Source organism: Rattus norvegicus, chromosome 16 (assembly GCF_021556685.1).
Source record: "Rattus norvegicus strain SHRSP/BbbUtx chromosome 16, alternate assembly SHRSP_T2T, whole genome shotgun sequence".
Classification (NCBI taxonomy): Eukaryota; Metazoa; Chordata; class Mammalia; order Rodentia; family Muridae; genus Rattus; species Rattus norvegicus.
The window spans coordinates 45,029,133-45,056,797 of NC_141549.1; the positions used below are offsets into that span (position 1 = coordinate 45,029,133).

Genomic DNA, 27,665 nt, shown 5'->3' on the forward strand with positions numbered 1-27,665 from the left:
AAGTATAATTAAGTATACCAATTACAATAGTATACTCGAATTTTCTGCATTTGATGCAATAGCATCAATAGTTCTATGTACATTATAAATGTACAATAGTTACATATAAATAAATGCAATAGTTCTAAGTACATTATAAATAAAATATTAATTTATAATACACTTAGGTTTTCACATTTATGTGAAAATAAGAAAGACTAGCTGATTTTTTTATCACCATTTGGAGTAGAGTTTATTCTGAGGATTTAATCACCGTATTTCCACCCAAGTATCAATGTCCACACTCAGTACTTTGCTGTGAAATATCGATGTGGCTGACTAGATAGCTTCACATTTCTAAGTAAAGATAGTCACTTGCAATTTGCGTTTCAAAGAATTTTACATAGTATCTGGTTGTAAGTGTAGTATGAATACATTTATAAGGCATTTGCCTTAAGAATGAGATGGATTAGTCAGCTCTGTCCAGTTCCAACTCTCCTTATGTTGGCCAGTCTGTACTTCATCAAGCTAATAGACCTGAATTCCTATCCTTGAATTCAACACCCTGTTTTCGACCTTTGTAGTCAATAAAATGCAGCAGAACTCATATCCTGGGACACTTCCTGGATGCTAGGTCAGCCCCTGGGCATCTTAGAACACTCATTTTAGAAAGCCATTTCTTGGAAACCTTCATTATTTCCAGAAGAAAAAATAAACCAAAAACAAAAAACAAACAGAAAAAAACAAAAACAAAAAAATAAACCACAAAAGATGGCCACAGATGAACCCAAATAAACAGACACTGTCAGCTGCCAGCTATTTGTAAGCTATCTCAGATCATCAGTTTGATGAAGCCTGTGGACAGTTGAATACCTAGGTGACATTACACAGTAACAATTCAAGACTGCACATAAGAAGTGATGTGCTGACAGCACATAGAGCCATGAGAGTTATCAATAAATTGTTTTAATAAATTCATTCAGAGAATAGTTTATTTACAGCAAAGGACATATGTGTCACTAATTTGTCTTTATCTGGCTCACAATGTTATTAGATTATTATAACCTTTTAGGAAAAATAATATACCAGGAAGTTAAATGTAACATAAACATTAGTACTATAAGTCTAGAATTGACTCTAGAATCATACAATTACACTAAACTTTTTTAAAAGAAAATAATTTGAATTCATCAGATTGACATGCTTTGCCTCTTGCTATTACTGAACAATAATCTGAGCTATATAAATTTATAGTTCCCCAATTCAACAAAGATAGAAGATCTTCAATGATTTACAAGACAGACCTGTTTCAAACATGGTCCACTTATGTCTTGTTCATGGTTGTTTACACTATATTGCTTGTGTCCTGAAATAAAATTAGAAGCCCATAGTCCAAATTTTTAAACAATTTTAAATATCCTCAACCAACTCCAGTTTTATTTGAATGGCAGAAAAATATAGTCTGTTTTTATCTCTCTTCTCAAAGTGTCTGGGTTTTTGATCTATCTTTGAATTTTATGGTATCGAATTTCAAGCTTCTAATTTAGGGCTTTTAATACATAATGGATAACTCGTACCTTTTCCTACTTTATGCCACCTATCCCTTCTTTCCTGCTCCCTAACCAGTGTTGCTTGCATTGTCCTTTTCAAGTAAGCAATTAATTATGGAGGTGTATCTTCCACCAAAGTTTACCATCTCTTATATGCACACACTCACCCAGCTTTAAGTAGAGCAGTGACTAACATGCTTAGGGAAAAGATTTTAAATATTCTTGCCCCACCTCTCTACTGGACTCTAAAATTCCACATTTGGAGAAATATGGATGGTAGTTAATGTTAACCTTGACACTAAAATATTAGTATGCTCAGAAAATACTTGGCCATGCATTTTTTAATATAAATTATTTTCTGTAACCTTTCAGATGATTTGATTGACAATTACTCTCACCCTTCAACCATGGTAGAATAAGAAATTCTCCTACAATCAGTGGTTATTACATTCATCCTCACAGCCCCATTTCCTTTAGTTAATTTTTTTCCTGCTTTCTTTGGTTTTCTGAGAGGCAACATTTCTCTGTGCAGCTCTGGCTATCCTGGAACTCATTACATAGTCCAGGCTGGCTTGGAATTCAGAGATCTGCCTGGTTCTGCCTCCTGAGTGCTGGGATTAGAAGGATGTGGCACCACCTCCTGGTTTAACTTTCAATTATGACATCAGAAAAAGAAGGATACAATCTACTGGGACAGTGCAAAATTTTCCTGTACTGTTTTCTCTGCTATCCCAGCAACCTAGCCTCTATTTCTAAATCACTGACAATAACTTATCTCCTGTGAATAAAAGGAAAGGTATTAAAAGTGAAATTCTGATTTTTTTTTACAAGTAAAAAAGAAAGAGGAGAAATATAACTTCAATAAAAAGATGGTTTCTATCTAGTTTCTCTTTCTATTCTAGTTTCTGTGTTTTTTTTCCTCCCTTCCCTCATTGACTCTTCTAACTTTTCTGTGAATCATTCCTCTTAAATTGTATCCCGAGTCTTGTCTATAGATTCTCACTCTCTCTTGTTTGTATACCAGTTGATTGATTTCATGGTTTTGTTTTGTTGTTCGTAGCCTGTGGTTTCTCCATTTACTCCTCTACTTCCTGTTCCTCAGTAGGGAAATGACACCTATTGGAGTTTTAAATGACTTCAAATAGAGGAGAAACATGTAATCCATTCCTGGATTAAGGTTAAACGCCACATTACTCAAGAAATGCGGGTGCTAACTCCAACCTTGTCCCACAGCACTTTAGGTTAGTGATCTATCCATGAAAATTAAAGTAAAATTCAGAGTCAATCATTTCCTTTATGGTTTGGAAATACAAACTAGAGAAATAATTAACTTTGAGATGGGAATACTTAACATTTGATAGCCAGCCAATTCAAGCTTAAGTTGATCAGGGTAAATAATGTCATATTTTCCAAATACTAGCATCTTAATGTTTTTAATAGAATCAATTATATGTTTACATCAAATCAATTATATTTTGGCTTTTCATTTTTTAAGAGAGAGCCCCCTTTCTGGTATCTTTCAAAGCCCACTTTCTTTAACAGTGTGGAAGTGGTTTGTTTTACTTTTATAACCTGAAAGTATTATTTCCATTTTAAAAAAATCTTCCATTTAGACACCATTCTGAAGATCATTTCCAGCACTTTTAATTGAAAGGATTTAAACTATGAGTCTTTCTAAGACTCTTGCAGGGTCGAGCACGAAGAGACTATTAACGTCTTGATCACAGTTAACATTCATAGACAAAAATGTTCCTCGCCTTCTCTGTTTTCTTTTCTATCAAGTTGGCCAGTGTGTATAAACCCCACTGCTTAGTAGTCAGAGCAACCCCTAACACTAAGCCTGTGGGAATTTAGGAATTTCTACCGGGGCATGTCAGCCCAAAGGGCTCCTTTGCTCTGGGTGAAATCACTTACAACAAAGGACAAGGGAACAGCGGGGGAGGGGCGACTAATGGACTTGGACCGGAAACAGTGAGTCCACTGGCGTTTGCATAGTAAATCCCCCACTGCTGGTAGATCGCCAATCAGTAACCGTGGAAATGCAGCTCTTTATGCATAAACTGAAGAAACTTAACCAAGTCCCCATATAGTGGGTTACTTCTCCACTGTTTTAAGAACTTTTCTCACCCTAAACCATTTCCTTCTGATGCTGGATTTGTATCTCCGGAACGGACCAACCTTCCACCCCTCCATTGCACTCCACAAAATTCCTGGGAATGTGCCAAACTGAGTCTTAGAACTCCAAAGAAACTGAAACAACGAAGCTGAACTGCTCCAAGAGTTACCATGAGGTGACCTGAGACACTCAGGGCGTCCTTTTATTTATCAAGACTCTTCCAAGGAAAAGTAAAGCTTTCACCCTCAACTTCAAAATCTCTGTGCAAATGAGCGTTCAGTTTACACAGGGACTAGGAACTGTCCCCAAATCTCGCCCTTCCGCAATGTCTTTCTGCACTCAAATGAGTTAGGAGCCGAAAGTTTTATAAGTTTTCATTACTCATGCATGACTCGCTTCAACTTGCACCACAAAGCCCTCATCAAATATGCCATAGTGTTGCTCCTCCTTAGAATCCGCTTGCTATTTCTAGTCTTTCTCTTTTTAAAAATTCCTCAAATACTGTCCAGAGCAAGGTACACCAAAGTCTCAGGCAACGTAACCACCTTTATGCCTTAGGTGCGAACTCTCCCCTCCCTCCCCCTTCCCAGAGTAAATCCAGAGGCACCCGCAGGAGCAAAGCGCTGGAGTGGGTGGAAGGGCCCCGGGGAGATGCGCGCAATCAGTGGTTCACAGTCACTTTCAGTAACACCTGCTTCCTGCCGCTGCGGATCTGTGGGAAGCCGCTGCACTCACCCATATCCAAAAGTCTTCCTTCCTTTCCTGAGGTCCCCAGAGAAGTGTGAAAGACCAGGCAGGCGCTGCGTGCAGTCCGCTTGTCCAAGCTGCGCTCAGGGTCCCTGTGCCCCAGCCACTGACAGCCTGGCCCCTCCCAGCAGAGACAGCCGGATGGGTCCCAGCAAAATCCCGGCCTCCCGCAGACCCCGCCCTCTCTCCACCTGCTTCTACTGATTGAGACCAGTTCCCTTAGCCTCACAGTTGCCTAGCTCCCAGACACGCCTGCACCTTGACCCCTTTCAGAAGTTTCTGAAGAGTCACATGCAAATAGCTCCCTTCTAAATACATTGCCCCCCAGGTGTTCTTGAAGCACCCCGGGAGTCCAAGCATTAACCAATACCCAAAACAGTAATGGAGGGGGGGGTTAGGGGGGTGGAAATCCTCTGGAAAAAAATATTCCAGAAAAAAGTGATATGAGATCATTCAATGTTGTCTTTTTTTCCCGTTCTTAGTACAATATTTTTTTCTGAAGAAGGATATTAAGAAGAAAAGTTTTTCCTATATACTGGACAATCTCTTCTACATTGAATATTTATTTTTACAATATAACATGACTGTTATATGTAAAATGTTATATTGCAGAAAACAAACACATTTACACACAAATATTCACTCATACACATGCACATTCACACACAGACATAAACATATTCATACACACATAAACACATACACGCATAAACAAATTCACACACACACACACAAACATATATACACACAGCAGAACTCAGCTGGAAGTAAAGGATAAACAGGCACCTGGAGAGAGAGGCTAGAGTTGAAACACTGCTACTCCACTGAGTGATACACTGAGATCTGGTTTCATAATTTGTAAAATAAGCGATCAGGAAAAAATTACCTCTGATGTCTCTTTGAACCAAAAGAGATCATAATTCTATGGAGATTTGGCCTAATTTTTTCAAGATTTATCCAGGAGAGGTTATTTTGGTAAGTCCCAAGAGTTTTTTAAGCCACTGTTCTCTACAGCGTACACCCTAAAGTGTACAAATTTATACCACAACAAGAGAAGATAAAGTAGACCTGGATACCAACCCTGAGGAGATTGCTGTCTAATGGGAAGAACATATATATATATATATATATATATATATATATATATATAGTATCTTTGGCAGGAGACATGAATACATGCAGACCATATTATTAAAGTGTTTCAGAAACATCTGCTCAGCCATCTCTCTCAAGAGGAAGAGGTATGTCCTGGCAGAAAATGTTGCTATTGCATTTCAGTTCAATGGGAAGGGTAAGCCATTCATGTGGGGGGAAAGGAAGTAGTCGATAGTAGTTAAAAGTGTTCAATGTATCATTCAGAAATACATCACCATTCTGGAATCTGACAGACGTGAATGAAGTGTGATTACAGCAAAACATGCCCCTCATACAGTAGTTCTCCATAAATAAATTATGAATTTTGGAGACTGATTCAAAAGCTCAGATCTGCAAACACCTCAGGTCCCATTCCAAGATAAGGTATTTTTAAGAAATTAAAATTTATTTGGACTTTCTGTAGCATCCCATTGTGATTCTGATATGTTAAATAATGATGACAATATGAAGTGAGTATCACTGCCAGGCATTATCCCCAGGCACTCAAAGCAAGAAAAACACTCATAGGTATGTAGAGATTCTGCAAAGCTGGACCTTAATCAATTTACTACACTTTATCATCATATCCAGGGAGATGGACACAGGCCTGAGAAAAGGCTGGGTATCCTTTAAACAAAGCATGATTCAGAAATAGTTTAAATGTCCCTAGAAAGTTATAAGAATTAAACAATACAATGCAAAAAAAATGAGAGTGGGCTGTACTGGCTTATAACACAAGCTGGAGTTATCACAGAGAAAGGAGCCTCCCTTGAGGGAATGCCTCCATGAGACCCAGCTGTAAGGCATTTTCGCAATTAGTGATCAAGTGGGGAGGGACCAGCCCATTGTGGGTGGTGCTGACCAGGGCTGGTAGTCTGGGTTCTATAAGAAAGCAAGCTGAGCAAACCAAGGGAAGCAATTCAATAAGTATCATCCCTCCAAGACCTCTGCATCAGCTTTTGCCTCCAGGTCCGTGCCCTGGGTGTTCCTGTCCTGACTTCCTTTGGTGATGAACAGCAATGTGGAAGTGTAAGCTGAATAAACCCTTTCTTCCCCAACTTGCTTCTTGGTCATGATGTTTTTTGCAGGAATAGGAACCCTAAGACGTGGGTCTAAATAGAAAGTTTGTAAAAGATTAAAAATAATGGTTGAGAAATATTTAAAGTGCACAACATCTTTAGCCATCAGGCAAATATAGATTAAAATTTCTTTTAGACTTCATCCTGTTCCTATCAGAATAGCCTTCAGGAATACAAATAACAACAAATGCTTGTGTATATATAAGAAGGGGGAACTCAAACATTGTTGGCAGGAATGCAAATTAGTACAGCTACTTTGGAAATCAGCCTGACAGTTTATCAAAAAACTATAGCTAGAACTGCTGTATGATCTGACTATATTCCTTCTGGTCATGCATTCAAAGCAGACACTTTATATCCTATTGTGTTCATCAGTACTCTGATAGCAGTAGCTATGAAAGTGGAATGATCTAGATATTTGTCAATGTGAATGGATAAGAAAAATGGAGTACATGTGCTAAACAAATAATACTCATCTGGGGAAAAAAAGGTGAAATTGTCAGGTAAATGGATGGAGGCCCAGAATGACACTCATGCGTTCTTTCTCATGTGGATGTCAGGTCCTTGATTAATATCTTTTGTTGTGTATCTTTAGTTTGTAGAGCAATGGAAATCATGAAACTAGAAAGGGGCTGGCTTTTGGAGGGGGCAGTGATGCATTAAAAATGGAAGATCATCGTGGATTATGGGTAAAACAAAAGAAGAGAGTGGAATCCTGGGATAGAAAGGCTTACTCAGGGAGCAGAGTGAAATTGGGAACTTAGAGGGCAGAAAAATGACTAGCCCAAAGGAATTATGGACAAAAGGTCATGTGGAAACTTACTGTCTCACAACCTGGTTAAAAAATATACATGGAAGGCAAGTAGAGCAAATGTAATCTAAAGGAGGAGAAAGGGATACTGAGGGTTGAAAGATTAACCACCTATGGGATATGAAGCCAAAAGTCAGAGAAGGAGATGAAATATAAACCAAACCAAATTCGGAATACATAAAATAGCCATGTGTTACTATGGTAGTTTTAAAATGAAACGTAAAATAATGGAAGTCAAATGGATATACCCTGCATGAGTAGATGGTATTGTTCCCAGTAGATGTGGGTTATTTAACAAGCTTGCATGCCAAAGCATGGGATATCCCCTAGGAGGTGAAGGCCCTGAGGGTCTGAGGTCTACAAAACAATACAGGATACTCCCTTGCCTTTGGTTACCTAGCATAATTATATAATAAATCCCTATTGCTGAAGATACCAAACATGTTGGCTGAAAGGCATAGAGAAATCCATCTTAAATCAACTGGAAAACTTCTCTGGTGGCTAGCTTTAATAATGGTGGAAGGTTTTATGAAGGCTGCAGGGGAAGAAAAAACATTACTTCTCCTAGCAAGTCCTGGACTCTGCAGGTAATATGGACCTTTCAGGCAAGATGTGCTCAGAGTTACAATAATAATCTGACTTTGATGGGGTAACTACAGATTTCTGACAGAATTGGAGGTCTGTTCCAGGGGTGGAAATTCCATGCCTACTACAGAAACCCTGGTCAAAAGCCAATGACTGGGGAATTCATAGGCCCTAGGGTAGATCCTACTACCCTTAGTTTGCCAAATGGTCATGTTGTCAACTTGCCTTCTAAATATTTATGATTATATTCATAGACCTGGGATTCTCTAAGTCTTAGTCAAAAAACTCCTTTTCTTTCTTTCTTTCTTTTTTTTTTTTTTTGCAGTGGACTGCAGCCAATACTGAAATGCATAACTCATCAAATTGCCAAGAATAAGAGATTGAGTGCTCAGCCTTATACTTTTATCAGCTCTCCCTGTCCCCAAGGCTCAGGAATCCTGAAAGAAGAGAAGGTAGGAAGAATGTAAGGGCTGGAAGATCAGGAGAGATGCTGCCAAATGCTACCGTGCTACTTTGTCTATAAACCACATTAGCTACACCTACCTCCTCAAGAGCCATAAAAGATAAAGCCTACCAAAATGTCTCCATAGACTTCATTGCCTTAGTGAGAAACAATTGACAATTGATCACTGGTGAGAAAGGGACATTCATTCTTTGAAGGTATGGCCACTGGTAGGTTTCCTATGACCCAGTGGACAGTCCCATGTCCATGAATGTATTAACTGGACTTCAGATATCAAAACACAGAGAGAAAAACAGGCAGGTAGGAGAGGGAAGTGTTAAAAAGAAACAAGAGAATCAGGGCAGGGGACTGAGAGGTGTTCATGGTAATATTTTATTGAAAGATGTGGGTTGGGGATTTAGCTCAGTGGGTTGGGGATTTAGCTCAGTGGTAGAGCACTTGCCTTGCAAGCACAAGGCCCTGGGTTCGGTCCTCAGCTCTGGGGAAAAAAAAGAAAGATGTATGAAATTTTCAACAAATAGTAATAATGAGGATATGGAACAAAAAACACCAACATCTAGTATTCAAAGCCATGATAGTCATTCCATTTTTTATCTATAAATATACTAAATTATGATGTTTTAGTTATCTATTTTAAAGTAGTCATTTAAAAAATGCTGTGGTATTACTTGAAATGTGTAGATTCAATAGAAACACATAAATAATTCATTATCTTATTAAATGCTACTTGTACTATCAACTCTTTTGCATTTCTTTGTATTTATACTTTTAAAATTTATTAGCACAAAAGCTTCCTCCTGCAGCATATAGGAATAAATATAGAGACTGACAGCCAGACAGAAAGTAAGAGACCTTGGAACATTCAGCCTTAAATGGGATGTCTCTATCAAAGGGTACAGAATCTGGATGAGGGGAAGGGAGAAGAACTGTAAGGAATTGGGGAAATGGAAACTGTATTCAGGATATATTACATGAAAAAATCTATTTTTAATAAATAAAGACCTTAAAATTCTTTATTAGAGTATATGTTCCTGATGTGTACATATGTAAACAAACAAACCAGTGTATGTTTATTGTGTGTATGTATGTATGTGTGTGTGTGCATATATGGGTCTCTTGTGCAGGAAAGGGTTTCTGTCTTAACCTGCAGCTCACTGGGTCAGCAAGAGCTATATAACACTGATCTCTGAGGCTCCTCTTGCTACCATCTTCCAGTATTGATATTACAGGCAGATGCTACAGTATCCCACTCTTTCCATGGATACTAGAAATCATGGAAGACACTTTACCAACCAAGCCACAACTTCCACTTTTTCATTCTTACTTCCTGTGATGGCTATTTTTGGTTGTCAACTTGACTACATTTGGATTTAACTAAAAGCCAAGAGGCTGGGCACACCTGTGAGGTTTTTTGGGGTTGGAGGGGTGTTTGTTTGTTTGTTTGTTTTCTTAAATCATTTGAAATGGGAAGAGCCAAATTCAATTTTGATCTGTTAAAGTAGGAAGATCTACCTTTAATCTGAGGCATACCTTCTGCTGGCAGTCTATATGGGGACATGACAAAAGAAAGCTTGCTCTTTACCTGCTTGTTGTGACTCCTGCTGGCAAGTCCATGCTTTCACTGGCATTAGAGCCTGTTTACTTGAGATTGTGGCATATACTAAAGACCTGCTGAGACATCCAGCTTGTGGACTTAACAGCTACTAGATTCTTTAAACATCCATTGGTAAACAACTTTTATTGAACTAGCTGAACCACAGCATATAAGCTATTCTAGTAAATTCCCTTTCTTGATAGATGATAGATAGTTAGATAGATAGGTAGATAGATAAGTAGATAGATAGATAGATAGATAGATAGATAGATAGATAGATAGATTCATTCCACAAGTTTTGTTCCTCTATAGAACTCTGACTGCTAATATATTCCCAACTCTCATTAAGTCCTAAGATGTCATATGCATATATATATGTCATCTCTAGCTTTATTATCTAGACGATCTTTGTAGCCAGTCCTCAGGAGAAGTGATTAGAATTATATTTTAAACTATGAAATTTATTAACCCACCTTTGAATAAAAACTGAGGGCTTTAGTGGAACTCTATAATTCTGAGATGAATGAAAACTTGTCATACTTACTGTATACTAAAGGGACCTGATAAAATAACCCCAGGTCATATGTAAACAACCTCTTATGCCCCAGTCAAATATCAATTTGATATTATCAATGTTTGAAATATATTGAGGGAGAATGATGGATGAGAAAAGACAATATATCAAAAGCAGGAAATAATCCAGAAAAAAATTATAAAGGAAAGTTTCTAGAAGAAAGCATCATGTGCTGGCTACTTTTATGTGAACTTGGTACAAGCTAGAGTCACCTGAGAAAACAGAACCTCAGTTGAGAAAATGAATATATAAAATCAGGTTATAGGCAGACCTGTAGAGCATTACCTTAATTAGTGATTGATGGGGAAGAAGCCAGCCATTGTTGTTGTGGGCACCTCTGGGCCAGAGGTTCTGGTCTCTGTAAGAAAGCAAGCTGAGCAAGCTATGATGAGCAAGTCAGTAAGCAGCAATCCCTAGTGCTCTCTGCATCAGCTCTTGCTTCCAGGCCGCTGTCCAGTTTGAGTTCCTGTTCCGACTTTCTTTAATGATGAACTACAATATGTGAGTGTAAGGTAACCCTTTCCTCCACAATTTGGTTTTGGTCATGATATTTCATCATAACAACAGTAACTCTAAAGCAAAGCAGTCAGTTGAGTTAGCTGTCACAGAGAGAAAAGCTTACAGCAAGAACTGAAATTTTTTCATTTGTATTGGTAGTCAGCTCACTGATAAAAAGCATTAGCAAGAAAATCCATGGCCAAAGACAGTGCTAAGCTAATAAGCATAGCCAAACAAACCAGAACAAACACTGAAAGAAAACAAAAAGCTTTACTTCCTGCAGTAGGTGAGGAAAGCTGGTAATTATTTCCAAAATAATAATCCCTTCCATGTTGAAAGAAAGATGCTAGCTTTATTCATGGAATCTATGCACAGTCATGTAACAGAACTTTCAAGGCTTAAGATGCTCAATTAAAGAGTATCTCAATTTGAGGTTGTAGTTTAACAAGGAAGGATGACAGTTAATGAGAACAGTGAAAATGATGGACAAGAACTCTGTGAGGCATGTTCAACTTGTATCACTAATAGACACAACAGAGATGACATTAGCTAAAATACCAAAGAAAAAAGAGAATCTGTAGAGACCATATCCAGCGGTTAGGCACAGGCCCTGTAAAGGATGGGGCCACCAACCCTTGTCAAAAATATTAACCCAGACTTGCTCCTGTCTAAAAGAAATGCGGGGAAAAAGAGTGGAGCAGAGACTGAAGGAAAGGCCATCCAGAGACTGTCCTACTTAGGGATGCATCCTGTATGCAGCCACCAAACTCAGACACTATTGCTAATGCCAAAATGTGCTTGCTGACAAGAGCCTGGTATAGCTGTCCCCTGGGAGTCTCTGCCAGAGACTGACCAATACAGATGTGAATGCTCAAAGCCAACCACTAGACTGAGCACGGGGTCCCCAGTGAAGGAGATAGAGGAAAGACTGAAAGAGCTGAAGGAGTTTGCAACTCCATAGGAAGAATAACAATAACAACCAATCAGACACCCCAGAGCTCACAGGGACCAAACCACCAACCAAAGAGTACACATGGAGGGACCCATGGCTGCAGCCACATATGTAGCAGAGGACGGCCTTATCTGGTATCAAAGGGAGGAGAGGCCCTTAATCCTGTGGAGGCTTGATGCCCCTCTGTAAGAGAATGGTGAGGCAGGAGTGGGTGGGTGGAGGAACACCCTCATAGAAGCAGTGGGGAGAGGGGACAGGATAGGGGGATGGGATAGGGGATGAGTTACGGAGGGGAAACTGGGAAGGGGCATAACATTTGAAATGTAAATAAATAAAATAACCAATTAAAAAAGACGATGATAGGGTATGCCTCAGCTCTCACAATCAAGTTCTAGCTGAAATGGACATGTATAAGAATATGCATTAGTATTAGAGCTTTCAGGAGAGAGGATACAGCAGTGCCTGTAAAGTATACAGGCTCAAGAAATTTTTATTTATGAAAGCTAAAATAATTGTTAAAGTGTTTACTTGGGTAATGAATAAAGAGATGAAGCACTTATAAATTGATCTAAAACAAAAGAAAGATATTTACAGGGGAGGAAAGTTTATTCATGCAATAAAGTTAGAGATTTTGAGAGAACAAATGACTGGTGAAGAGAAGAAAATTTCAAATAAGTACAAAGATTTGAGGCAAGGGCAGAGCAACTTAGGCTTGATCATCTCAGCATCATTTGGGCATTAGGAAAGACACATTTACAAAGAAGTAATAATTAGTGCTACAAATCAATTTACAGAAATTAAGGAAGCTCATCAAAGCTGCCACAGTACGGGGAAGGGCAGGAGCACAATATATAAAAGAAATATCAAGCGGCACTAGGGTTACAGAGAGACTGAAAAGAAATTTATAGGAAAATAAATTACTATTTTTGTGATTATTTTTGCAGTTTATAAGGACCTGGACAGAGAAGAAATGAAGTGGATAAGTATATTAATAAAAGGCTTGGAAATTTGACCAAGTTCTACTAGAGCAGCAGTTTTCAAACTATGGGTTAAGATGGTCACATATCAGATATCTTGCATATGATATTTATATTATGATTCATAACTGGCAAAATTACAGTTATGAAGTAGCAATGAAATATGTCAACACAACATGAGAAACTGTATTAAAGGGTCATAGCATCAGAAAGGTTGAGAACCACTGTGGTAGAAATATGAGGAAAAGTTGGGGAGTTTGGATGCAAAAACAATCAAGAAGGAAAAGGAGGCAAAAATGTTAAACATATGAGCTCAGCCTGGGCTATGCATTGAGTTCAAAACTAGCCTAAAATATATAGTTAGACCTGTTCTGTAAAACAAACAAAATGTGTTCATGCATGGATGTACATGTGTGTGTGTGTGTGTGTGTGTGTGTGTGTGTGTGTGTGTGTGTGTGTGTTATGTCTACATGTGTTCATGATGTGTGGGAGTCTGTGTCACTGTTTGAATGAGTATCTATTAAATGATTCATTTTTAGGCTGAACTAAAATAAGAAGAGGACCCCAGAACAATATTAATAGACTGGAATAGATGGATAGCAATGTTCCTCAATGCGTAAATGAAATTTAATGCAGATTCAGTGGAAATAAACATGAAAGGCAGTGAGGGGTAGAGTTGATATTCTGAAATTATTACATAAGAGTTTGAGATTATGGAGCATGAAAACATTGGAATAACTTGGAATTACCAGAGGAATTTGTTTATAAAACTCAGGGGAAATGATCTTCCTTATACTGAGGCAAGACTCTGTAGACAGATATTAAGAATGTTATCATTAGGTGCAGTAGATTATGTTACGGGGAAAATAGGCATTGAAAAGGAAAACATTCATAAGTAAAATTTGAATTTCATAAGCAAAATGCATTTGAAACCCTAAAAATTTAAAGTTACATAATTATTACAATATTATTGGAGAGAATGAATGAATGCAGCCCATGGATGTTCATAAAAAAGTTTATGACTTACAAATAAAATACACAAAGGATCCACAGATTCTTGAGTAGTATAACAAACGTTAAAGAAGATTTAAAAAGCTAGATTAATTTGGCTTTACAAGAAGCCGTAGTTCTACTCATAGACATGCTTGTTTTAGATTTATTTATTTTAATTTGTGAGTGTTTTGCCTACATATATGTATTACAACACAAATATACTTAATGACTGCAGAGGTCAGAAGAGGTCTTCATAGTCCCTGGAACTAGAGTTATGGATGGTATTGAGCCCACAGTGTAGTTGCTGGAAGCTGAACCTTGGTCCTTATCTATTCAGACTGGAAAGAGTGAAGAACACTTCACTTCTGGAATAAATGGTTGAGGACGGTGATTCTAATGTAGTTCTAACATGAGCTAGTGTTGTGGTTGGAGAGGGGTCCAATGGAAGGCTTGGTTTTGTATTTTTTTGTAAAAGGGTCTTTATTTTTAGCAGAATAGGGTTATTATCAAGGATCCTAAACTGATTCTAGCCTTTTCTCATGACTCCCAGTCTTTTCTTGGCCAGGAGTTCTAATTTGGCCACTTCGACTATTCAATAAGGTCATGAAATTTCTCAGCCCTCATCCCCACCTCCACCCCTCTGTATGACTCTAAGATTTTTTCTTTTTTCTTTTTTATTGAAAATAGAGTTTTAAAAATACAATATATCTGCATTACTGCTGCCCCTCCCCTAACTGCTCCCAGATCCTCCCTACTTCCTCACCCATCCAAACCCACACTCCTTTTCTCTGTCCCACATTAGGATAAAAACAGGAACCTAAAAGCTTAATGATAAAAACTTAAATAGAAACAAAAACAAGTTGCTTAAATGGATCCATATTTGTTCTGTTGGAAAAAAGAAAGACCATAGGATGCCTAGGTGACCTCTTCTTCTGACTTTGAAAACCCATAATCCCTTTGTCTTCTAATGAACCTGTAATATGTACACTTAAAATACTCAATTCCTTTGCCTTTAAGCTGTGAGTGATGCTGCAGCTTAGCTGATGGCACAAAATGATATGAAATGAGTTCATCACACAGGCTGTCCTGAGTTGTATTATTAATATCTGTAAATCTGAGGAGAACTTTCAGCATGTTTTCATCTCTCACCTAGAACTCTAGCACATCATCAAAGAAGTTCTGCTTTTCCATAAGCCAGAAAATTTGCTGAGTTCATTTCCTAATTCCAGACATAGAAGTTGTATGGATAGAGATTGTGTGGATAGTTGAGGAAGTAAATGTCTTGCTGTGCCTGCTTGCACTTACTTCTTCACTTTCTTCTCCTCTTCATTTATGTAATACATTTTTGTGATACTTTTAGATTCAAGACATGTGACAGAAGATGAAGACTCTACCCATGTCTTCTGGCCCCTAGTATTCTACTACCTGTACACATGACAGTTGACTTAACCTACTAAGGACATCAAGGTTGCTTCCATTTGAGCACACACTTGTGCACATGCAAATACAAGTCCAAACACCCACACACACTTACATCAAAACCCTCTTTCATGACAAAAAGTATCATTAACATTATTCTCATGACAGATGGGAAAACTGGGGTTAAACATGTTATGTTCTTTACCAATATTATGCAACCACTGAATTCAGAGTAAGAACTGGCACCCAAATCATCATTCCTTCCCCTGAGCAATGCTGACTCTAATCTAGCTTAATGTCTCTTGTTCCTTATTGTCTCTTGTTCCTCTTTGCTGATTCTTATTATTACATCAGTTCCCTGCTTTTGCTGCCAAAAAATGTGCTCTTGTATCTGACATGTATTCATAATTATTTTATAACCACACTAATTTAGCATTTGAGGCTGATTGTAGTTTTAGGGTCTCAAAAGTATCAACTTTAGACTGTCTTTATTCGACTGCTTGAATATTTAATATTCTTGAATATTTAAAACATATTTCTTACATGCCCTTGAGGCAATAGATATTTATAAGCTTTGAAGACTCTCTGCTGAGTTAGTCTTATTTGTACAACTTAAATAAATAACATAATGACAATAGCAATAAAACTCTATGGTACATGATACATTATACTTTAAATCTGAAATGCTCTCCAAAGTCCAAAGTCCAAAGTGGGAATGAGAGATAGTGGAGACTCAGATGCACCTCCTTGAAAGAGATGGAAGATCGGTCACAGAGCCTCCTCCCCCTTTCTTTTCCATTTTTGTCCCTGTAGTTCTTTCACACAGTAACAATTCTGGGTCAAAGTTTTTGATTGTGGGATGGCAACCCCATCTTTCTACTTGATACACTATCTTCCTATTGTAGGTGGACTTTACAAGTTCCCTCTTCCCACTGTAGGACATTTCATCTAAGGTCCCTCCCTTTGAGTCCTGACAGTCTCTCACCTCCCAGGTCCCTTGTACATGGTACAGAGTCCTCACAACCTCCCACCTCCCAAGACTGCATATTTCCACTCATTCTGCTGGCCTTCTATCTCAAGGGGAGGCCCGGGGCCCTGACATTATCACTGGTGTGATGGTGTGCCTACAGAAAGGAACCTAGCAGAACTGCACTCTGAGAGGCCCAACAAGCAACTGGCAGAGACAGATACAGATACTTACACCCAACCAATGGACTGGAGTTGGGGACCCCTGTGGTTGAATTAGGCAAAGGCTGGAAGGGTTGAGGAGGAGGGAAACCCCATAGGAAGACCAGCAGTCTCAACTAACTTGGTTCCCTGAGATCTCTCAGATACTGAGCCACCAACCAGGCAGCATACACCAGCTTGTATGAGGGCCCCTGACATAGATGCAGCAAAGGACTGCCTGGTCTGGCCCCAGCGAGAGAAGAGACAACTAACCTTAGAAAGACTTGAGGTCCCGGGGAGTGGGAAAGCCTTCTTGGAGACAGAAGAGGAATGGGATGAGGAACTGTTGGAGGACAGACTAGGAGGGGGACACGGACTGGATTGTAAAAAAAAAAAAGGTTAAAGATAATTAAAAAGAGAGAGAGACAGATCAAAATATCCTGAATGCATCTTGTTCCCAGTCACTAGCTGAGGGCCTGCCATTCTTTGTCCTGTCAGAGACTCCCACCAGGATGTGCTGTCATGTTGTAGCTCCAAAACAATGGAGCCAATCAAAAACAGAACAAGCCTTTCAACCATAGAATTAAAATAAATGTTTTCTCTTTGCAAAGTTAATTTATTTCAAGTATCTAATGGAAGTCTGGATAACCCTGGCCCTCAGTATTAACTTTGAGTCCTTTTTCTATTTTTCATATTTAACCTAATTTATTTTCAAACTTCATTTGCTTTATCTCCAGCCCACTGGTGTGTGGGAGTATAACTATGTTTATAGTTTCAGCAAGCCACGGCCACTAACTGCTCTTCATTAGAATAAATCCTCAGAATTACATCTCTCAAAATTCACTTAGTCCAGAGCAAGACATCTGAAATTATAAAGTATAATTAACAGGGATCTCCCAAAGAGCTGTTTTAACACAGCACAGATATTGTATCTGATTGGAGTACCCTCTCTGTGTTAATATGTATCATGTTATTGGCTAGTACTTTTCTTTCCTTACCTCTCCTTTCCTCTCCAAGCTATTATGCTGTTGTAAATGGGGAAACTGAAAGGAAGGAAATTTAAATAAACTCATACAAGTTCATAGAGAAACTCAGGAATGTTCTTTCTATAACTCACACTATGTGAATGTAGTCATCTTGTCTTTTAGAAAGCTATGGTTTGTTTTTCTTGGTCTGGCTATTGCATCTACCACTCCAAAGCCAGGACTTAGAATAGAAAGAGAATGATGCATAGTTTTAGACTTCACTATGCTCTCTTGATAAATAGGTTAGAAACAGTAAGTACTCATTTTTTAAAAAAGGGCTGGGAATGTATACTCTTGCTCATTGATCACTACTTAGAAGAATTTTCAGAAACCCAAATATACCTGATTGGATGATCAGTCTCTGCTGACAACTCTGAGATTTTGAAGCACTAAGAGACAAAACTTTGGCACATCTCTAAGGGCATTTCTAAAGAGGTGTGACTGAGACAGAAAGGACCACCCTAAATGGAGGTGGTACCAATTCATGGACTCAGAGGAAATGAAAGAAATGTGTTGGAAATGAAAGAAAAAGAAAGTTAAGCACCAGAAGTCATCATCTCCGTTTCCTGGGCCCGTTCAATACAAACAATGGTCTCACATTCTTGCTACCATTCCTTGGCTACTGTGATGGACTGTACCCCAAGGACCCAGGAGCTAAAATAAACCTTCCCTCCTTTCAGTTACCTTTTGTCAAATATTTTGCTAAACTAATGAGGAAAGTAAGAAGTATTTAATTGTTTCTGTTGCTATCAAAATACAAACAACTGGCAAATTTAAAGTTTTCTAAAACTTGAAAAGTTTTAAACATTCTTTTAAATGTTTGACATTAAGAATGGGAAATATGGCTATGATTATAATCTTATTAAAAATTGGTTAAATAATGCACTTTAATTTTTCATGTAGTATATAATATAAAGATAGCCAATGTCACTGTTAAACATCATATAAAATTATTAAGAAACTTCAGAACCTTTCAGATAATAAAAGAGGAAATATCAAATACAAAATTTGCAATAATTTTTTGTAAGAACAGTAGGTTTTGCATAAAAAGGGGGGCTTAACAGTATGAAATTTTGTATGCACCAAAAGGTATGAAAGAAAGTTATGAGAGTTTACTTCAAATCTATTCTAAAATACAATCCAATTACTGGAAACAAGTTAGATTCAAGATTTCCAGCTTAAAGAGTTTCTCGCTTCACTTTGGATATTATATAGATAAAATGGTGTGATGATTTCAGTAATGAAGTTTTATAAACTACAAACATATTTGTACTGTAGTAAATTACTTCAAGAACTTAAAAACATAATAGCTAAAATAAAAGTCAAATGAGTTTTTATTTTTAATGTAAAAGCAGACATCCTTTATCTAAAGGGATGTTAACATTTCTGTCTCCAAATGAAAAATAATGAAGTTAACTTGTACATATTCCTGTGGAGCCTGGTTTCAAGCCACATGTTGTCAAACACACCTCACCTGTTTCATTTGTGAAGGTAATGATTAATTTCAAGTTTCCTATGTGTTTGTGACTTTGGAGATGCTTGATATGTTTTGATGACAGCATCTTTGCTACAATTCTGCCTCTTGTGCCAAAAAGCTAGATGCAAGTCTAACACATAATTAGTTATGTTGCAGTCAGGTAATCAAATCCAAGGGGTTAAAATGACATGATACACCTCAAGTCTTATGAAGAAAGAACAGAGACTGAATATAAATTACAAATATATTTTATTGTAGTGTTTACATCAAGTGCATAATTTTGCATAAATATGATATAATCCTAATCCTGTCAGTTAGCTAAAATATGTATGAATGTACTTTATAATTTCAATATAATTTGTATATGGGAAGTCAAATGCAGAGGGATTATTAAATAGCAGTGCAACCCTTAAATCCATCAAATTAAATACACTGTATGAGAAGGGTAACATTCTTTATCAAACTCCAAAACCCGTGGTGGAAGCTTGCTAGTGAAAAAAAAAAAAAACAAATTGCTTTGAGATTACCAAAGAGTTTTAGTAGCTCTTGACCACGTAGACTGAAAGAGGACTATCAGGTGCAGTGCAGGATAAACCATCCTGAATTATAGCTGAGAGGAAGAATACAGCGAGGAAGAATGGTTTGGAGCAAGAAAGGAATTCTTTGGAATTCACCTAATTGCTCACTTGGAGCATCTTCTTAATTAGATACACTTGCAGGCTGTCAATTTATTGGTGAACCCAACTTCTTAAAACTACAAATCAAGTTACAGAACATTCTAACTTAACAGCCTCCACCTAAATACCAAAAAACAATGGAAGCAGGTTAACTGGCGTATTAGGCTCTTCACCTAGTATTCACCTTCTAACTTCTCCTCTCTTGGTTGTCATTTTCTTCTTTGCTCTTTATGTCCAACCTTCATAATCAATTATATTTTATTTTGTTTCTACAGTTTAATGAGCTTCCTCTCCATGCAGGGATTTTAGTATTCTGTTCCTTCGGCTTAAGATCACTTTACCCTGACCAAATATTCCCCGGTATCCTATGTTTTGTGCTGTAAACACCTCTTGTTTTCATTTTTCAACACGAATAAGGTGACAATCATGACTTGCAGACCTAGATTAATCACTCCTCTTTCACAGGACAATTTTTTTCTCCCAATTTCTGTTGTCTTGGTCAAAATACATACATACAGAAGCACACGCACGCATGCATGCAGGCATGCACACACAGAAATTAATGACACAGAAAATCAAGTATCAAGGCCTGGTTCTAACTTTGAGCAAACTGGTGCCAGGTTCAAGTTACACCATCTGAATTTAATATCCCACCATTGGGGTTTTGGACCTACTTTCTCTCATTGAGTTCAGTCTCTGACTGATTTTCCATTTATTGCTTTTGTCAAGCAAAATCACTATAGTTTCAATTTAATTAAGAAAGTGGGGAACATCACTTTGCAAAAAATGACCAGAAAAATTAATTTTAATCCACTCACTAATGACTTTCATTTAGATCATGTTTTCATTCCTGAATTCAGCAAATAAAATAATACGATGGGGGTTTACTCAAAACAGATGTACTAGGAGTAGGAAAACAAAATAATTACTGACAAATGTGAGAAAGTAACTTTGGCAATGTAAAAGTCTGCTTTTCTTAAAGTTAGAAATTTATCTGACAAAAATCCCCTATGTACATATGACATTCATATATCAAATAATGGAATTCATTATTCCTACCTTTGAGTCTGGCTGGGTTTCTAATGTGTTCACTCAAAAGATTGCAGTGGAAATTTCACTCTACCAGGTCAAGAATTAGACACTTTGCTTCCTTGGAGTCTTGAGCCACTAGATAAAGTGACCAGAATGCCATGACTTTTAAAATGGGCTGTATAGAATTAAATGCCCCATGGACAGTGAGTTGCCTCTGCAATGATCAGCACTAGTGTGCCTAAGTTTTTTAATTCGGGAATCTTATCAACTGAGTGTAGTCACACTAAGTATTCCAACCACATCCACATGTGGAGAACTACTCAGCTGTCAGTCTTGGGGAATATAGTCATTGAGCCTTCAGGCCATCAACTTTTAAGCTAGTTGATTTTATATCAAAAAATGAAGGATTTCTTTATCTACTGAAAGAATACCTAACTGAGAGAAGGAAGCACAGAGCCTGTCACCTACTAAAAGACAAAGGTAAAGGAGAATACCAAATGGGTTAATACCACTTATCAACTCACTATTCTCAGAAGCCCCCTTTTTTTGGTTTGGTTGGTTGGTTTTCTTTGTTTTTTTTTTGTTTTTTTGTTTTTTTGTTTTTTTTTACTATACCTGTTTGTTTTACTACCACCAGTAATCCATGTCCTTAGTCAAGAGTGTACAATTGCCAAGTGTGAAGTGGATTGAATAAGAAAATGACCAGCCATCTTGGACTCTGAAAAAGCATCAAGTGGAGCTCTCAAAAAGAAAATAAATCATTTCAGAAAAACACCACTAAAATTATACTGTGAAAACCTGTTTAATATATAATTGGTTACCTGAAGTGACCAGAATAGTCTAACAGACTTTGAAAGTGTTGTATTTTACAGGAAATAAATAAGCTCAAAAGATAGGGGTCAAGCTATAAAGCTCTCATTGTCACTATTTTTCTTTTATCTCATTGAGTCTTATATTATATGATACTAACTCAAGCTGTACTAATAAATCACTTAATCAGGATAAGAGACATCTTATGTATCTTTTGGCTATGGTCTTATAAAAATTACATCAAGAATACATAATAAAATTATAAAATTTTTACATGTAAAAGTTCATACTTATTTCAAGGCCCATAGCATATTTTAATAATACAATTGCTTAGAATTCATTAAATGTTATTTTAAAATTAGGACATTCTAAATCCTTGCACTTAAACTTATTTAAGACTTTCTTTTCCAGTTTTGAATCTTTTCTTGATGATCAGAATAAACACTTCATATTCTGATCTATAAATATATTCAATCTGTGAAAATTATATACTCTAAACATGTATCTCTAAAAATAAAACTAGTTCTTAATGAGCAGAGTACAAAGACAATGCCAAGGGTGGGAGAAAAATCTTTGCAAAGCATATTTGATAAGAGAATAATATCAAGAATATAGAGAACTCTGAAATAGTGGTTAACAAGCAATTAGATTCAAGATGTGAAAAGGACTTGAATAGACATTTACTCACAGATGATAAACAAATTGCCAATGCGTGCATGAAAAGTTGTTCAAAATCACTATTACACATATGCCAATCAAAACTATACAGAGCTAGCACTTCAAACCTATTAATATAGAAATTATAAAGAATAAAATGACAGAGATCAGTGATGATGTGAACTCACCTCACTGAACCCTTGTACACAATTAATGGAATCTAAAATTAAACAACTATGAATACACTATGAATGTTTCTTAACATGGTGCTAAGGCTCTGTTGCTGAAGATGACACTTCCTTAACTCATTGACCACAGACAACACTATTGACTAGAGTTCATAGTACTGGAACGTACTCTGAACATACTGGAGAAGAAAACTAATCATGATAGCAGTGCCCAGCTACAAACCCTGAAACCTACAAAAGCAATTTGCCTGAAAGGTGTATTTATGCATTCTTGGCACAAGTTTTATGGGAATAATCAACCACTTTCTGATTAGACTTAAAGGAATACTTCATGAGAAGGAACTTATATATGACACTGTTAAGTGTCTGAGAGCCTGTGGGCCTAAGGGAAAATCTAATACTATTATTCAGCTAAAGAAGCATAGCAATCAATAATTTCTAGTGACATTTGGTTATACCCATATATCAGCGACCCAATAAACCCACATCAAAAGCATTTCCTCTTTCAGTAGATGGAAAATAACTCAAATACCCACAACTAGATAGTGAGAAGAAAGTCAGACATTTTGGAGGGCCCAGTTTGCTAAATAAAATGAGTTCAGAAAACCCTTCCCGTCTAGATTCAAAGATCTATATAGAAGAGGAGGCAAAAAGGCGGTAAGAGCCACATGTGATGAATGATTCCAAAGAAACAGGGTCTTCCAGACACAACAGGATTAACACATCTATGAACTAACACAATACTATGAGAGCATACACGAGACCTGTACAGGTTAAAAAACAGACAGGTTTCCAGTACAGAGAGAGGGAAGTAGACATAGACTATGACCCCTCACCAAGAAGTTGTATGGAAATAATACCCCCTGGCAAAGGAAAAATCAGATTTTGCCACTGGAGTGTCACTGTGCATATCAACCACACTCCCGGGCATGCCTCATGCCTGGAAGTAATTAGCCAATATAAAACAAACTCGATGTTTTGTTTTAGTTTGTGTGTTGACTTTGGGGAGAGTACATTGATATTTTTATCTTATTGGCCTGTTTCATTTTCATTTTTGTTGGATTTTTGTGTTTTTTTTAAGTAAGAGAAAGTAAAATAAAGAACATAAAGTTGAATGGGTAGGGAAAGTCTAGGAGGAGTTATGAGAATGAATCTGTAACAAAATATACTGTATGAAAAAAACTTAAATAAAAAATTTCAGGAAAAATTTACTTAAAAGAACCAGGTAACTCTAAAAGAAACACAGGGACAAGAATGGAGCAGAGACTGAAGGAAAGGTCACTCAGAGAGCACCCCAATTTGGGATTTATTCTATGTGCAGCACCAAACTCCAAAGCTATTGCTGATGCCAGGTACTTGTAGACAGTCGCCTAGCATAGCTGTCCTCTGAGAGGCTCTACTAGCACCTGACCCAGACAGATACAGATAGAGATACAGACAGAGATACAGATAGAGATACAGACAGAGATACAGATAGAGATACAAATAGAGATAGAGATAGAGATAGAGATAGAGATACAGATACAGATACAGATAGAGACAAAGACAGAGACAGATGCAGATACAGATAGAGACAAAGACAGAGACAGATGCAGATACAGATACTTATAGGCAACCATGGGACTGAGCTTAGGGACAGCTAAGGAAGAGTTAGGGGAAAGATTGAAGGGGCTGAAGGGGGTTGCAACACCATAGGAAGAACAACATTATCAACTACCTGAACCCCTCAAAGCTCCCAGGAACTAAGCCAACAACCAAAGAGCATAGGTGGACTGATCTGTGGCTTTCTGCTACATATGTAGAAGAAGACTGCCTTGTCTGTCTCAGTGGGAGGTGAAGCACTTGTTCCCATAGAGGGCTTGATGTCCCAAAGAAGGGGGATGCTAAAGGGGTGAAGTGGGAGTGGGTGGGTGGGTGGAGGAACACTCTCTTAGAGGTGAAGGAGATTGGGTGTGGGTGGGTGCTCATGGAGGGGAGAACCAAATGGAAAAGGGGATAACATTTGAAATGCAAATAAATAAAATAATTAATAAAAAAAGAGCTGGGGGAACTGAACTGGCCAAACAGCTCCCTGCACCCAAATCCTGCTGGACCCTCAGAAGTTTGGACACTCCTAAAAAGTCAGAGGAGACTACCCTCTGCCCACAGTCCAGACCCAAGAAGGAATCTCCTAGTGCCAACAGTGCCCCCTGGGTGCAAGGACCTAGGAGAAATCAGGGGCAGGAACCTTTGAATTCCTGTCTGCACATAGAGCTGAAAGACAGTCTCTAAGAATGCCGACACACTTGAAATCAGAGCAGCTGTTCTCAGAAAAGGCTGAAAGAAAACAGGAAAACAGTTCTACAGGAGTGCTGACACAGAGGCCTACAAGAGGATCAAGTCACTCTCAGAAACAGCAAGACAAGCAAACACCAGAGACGACCCAATAGCTAGAGGCAAGTGGAGGAAACTAAGCAAGAGAAACCAAGACTACTTGGCATCATCAGAGCCCAGTTCTCCCACCAAAGAAAATACTGGATATCAAAACACACCAGAAAAGGAAGATTTAGATTTAAAATCACATTTTTTGATAAAGATGGAGGACTTTAAGAAAGACATAAAGAACTCCCTTAAAGAAATGCAGGAAAACACAAGTAAACAAGTAGAAGCTGTTAGAGCAGAAACACAAAAATCTCTGAAAGAATTACAGGAAAACACAAACAGACAGATGAAGGAATTGAAACAGAATCGAAGGAATGGAAACAGAAACAATAAAGAAAGCACAAAGGTAGACAACCCTGGATATAGAAAACCTAAAAAAGAGATAAGGAGCTGAGATACAAGCATCAGCAACAGAATACAAGAGAAAGAAGAGAGAATGTCAGGGGCAGAAGATGCCACATCGACATAACTGTCAAAGATGATGTAAACTGCAAAAAGCTCCTAGCCCAAGACATACAGGAAATCCAGGACACAATGAGAAGATTAAACCTAAGGATAATAAGTATGGAAGAATGGGAAGACTCCCAACTTAAAGGGCCAGTAAATACATTCAACAAATTCATAGAAGAAAACTTCCCTAACCTAAAGAAAGATATGCCCATAAATATACATGAAGTCTGCAGAACTCCAAATAGATGAGACAAAAAGAGAAATTCCTCCCGTCACATAATAGTTAAAGCACGAAATGCACAAAAAAAGAAAGAATATTAAAACCAGTAAGGGAAAAAGTCAAGTGACATATAAAGGCAGACCTGTAAGAATTACACCAGACTTCTCACCAGAGACTTTGAAAGCCAGAAGATCCTGGACAGATGTCATACAGACTTTAAGAGAACACAAATGCCAGCCCAAGTTACTATATCCAGCAAAACTCTTAATGAACATAGATGGAGAAACCAAGATATGCCATGACAAACCAAATTTACATAATATCTTTCTACAAATCCAGCCCTACAATGGATAAAAGATGGAAAACTCCAACACAAGGAGAGAAACTACACCATATAGCAAGCAAGAATATAATTTCCTTGCAATAAAACCAAAAGAAAGACACACAAACATAATTACACCTCCAACAATGAAAATAACAGGAAGTGACAATCACTATTCCTTAATATCTCTCAACATCAACAGATTCAATTCCCCAATAAAAAGACATAGACTAACAGACTGGATATGTAAAGAGGGCCCAATATTTTGCTGCATGCAGGAAACACACCTCAGAGACAAAGACAGACACTATCTCAGAGTAAAAGGCTGGAAACCAACTTTCCAAGTAAATGACCTGAAGAAACAAGCTGGAGTTGTCATTCTAATATCAAACAAAATTGACTTTCAACCAAAAGTCATTAAAAAAGATAAGGAAGGACACTTCATATACAACAAAGGAAAAATGCACCCAGATGAACTCTCAATCCTAAATATCCATGCTCCAAATGCAAGTGTACCTACATTCATAGAAGAAACCTCACTAAAGCTCAAAACACACATTGCCCCTCACACGATAATAGTAGGAGATTTCAACATCCCACTCTCATCACTGGACAGATCATAGAAACAGAAATTAAACAGAGACATAGAGAAACTAACAGAAGGTATGAACCAAATGGATTGAACTGATATTTATAGAACATTCCATCCTAAAACAAAAGGATATACCTTCTTCTCAGCACCTCATGGTACCTTCTCCAAAATTGACTACACAATTGGTCACAAAACAGGTCTCAACAGATACAGGAAGACAGAAATAATCCCATGCATCCTATCAGATCACCACGGACTGGTCTTCAATGAAAACAATAATGACGGAAAGCCTGGAAGTTGATCAATGCTCTACTCAATGACAACTTGGTCAAGGAAGAAATAAAAAAATAAATCAAAAACTTCTTAGAATTTAACAAAAATGAAGATAAAACATTCACAGACCTATGGGACACAATGAAAGTGGTGCTAAGAGGAAAATTAATAGCTCTGAGTGCCTGTAAAAAGAAACAAGAGACAGCATCTATCAGCAGTTTGAAAGCACACCTAAAAGCTCTAGAACAAAAAGAAATAAATAAACCCAAGAGGAGTAGAAGGCAGGAAATGAATTGAGGGCTGAAATCAACAAAGAAATGAAAAGGACTATACAAAGAATCAACAAAATTAGGTGCTGGTTCTTTGAGAAAATCAGCAAGACAGATAAATGCTTAGGCCGACTAACCAGAGGTCACAGAGAGTGTATCCAAATTAACAAAATCAGAAATGAAATGGGAGACATAACAACAGAACCTGAAGAAATTAAAAAAAATCATCAGATCCTACTACAAAAGCCTATACTCAAAAAAACTGAAAAATCTGTAGGAAATGGACTATTTTCTAGACAGATACCAGATACTAAAGTTAAATCAGGAACAAATAAACCATCTAAATAACCCCATAACTCGTAAAGAAATAGAAGCAGTTATTAAAGGTCTCTGAACCAAAGAGCACAGGACCAGATGGGTTTAGTGCACAAGTCTATCAGACCTTGATAGAAGACCTTATAACAATACTGTCCAAACTATTCCACAAAATTGAAAGTGATGGAGCACTACCAAATTCCTTCTATGAAGTAACAATTACTCTTATATGGAAACCACACAAAAGCCCCACAAAGAAAGGGAACTTCAGACCAATTTCCCTTATAAATATTGACACA

The 27,665-nt window shown here is 37.6% G+C and overlaps 2 protein-coding genes across 2 annotated transcripts in view; one reads left to right on the top strand and one right to left on the bottom strand.

The window, feature by feature from the left end:
- Positions 1 to 4,506, bottom strand: part of Gpm6a (glycoprotein m6a) — a 330,034-nt gene extending 325,528 nt beyond the window's left edge. The window contains 1 exon segment of one of the 2 annotated variants that reach the window (NM_001394533.1): positions 4,381 to 4,506. In NM_001394533.1, the coding sequence (NP_001381462.1) occupies positions 4,381 to 4,384 (4 nt within the window). In that variant the 5' untranslated portion in view covers positions 4,385 to 4,506. 2 annotated transcript variants of the gene reach the window in all.
- The window catches only part of Erich1 (glutamate-rich 1), a gene marked incomplete at its 5' end in the record, with an annotated part of 52,793,804 nt that overhangs the window by 14,158,573 nt on the left and 38,607,566 nt on the right, over positions 1 to 27,665 (top strand).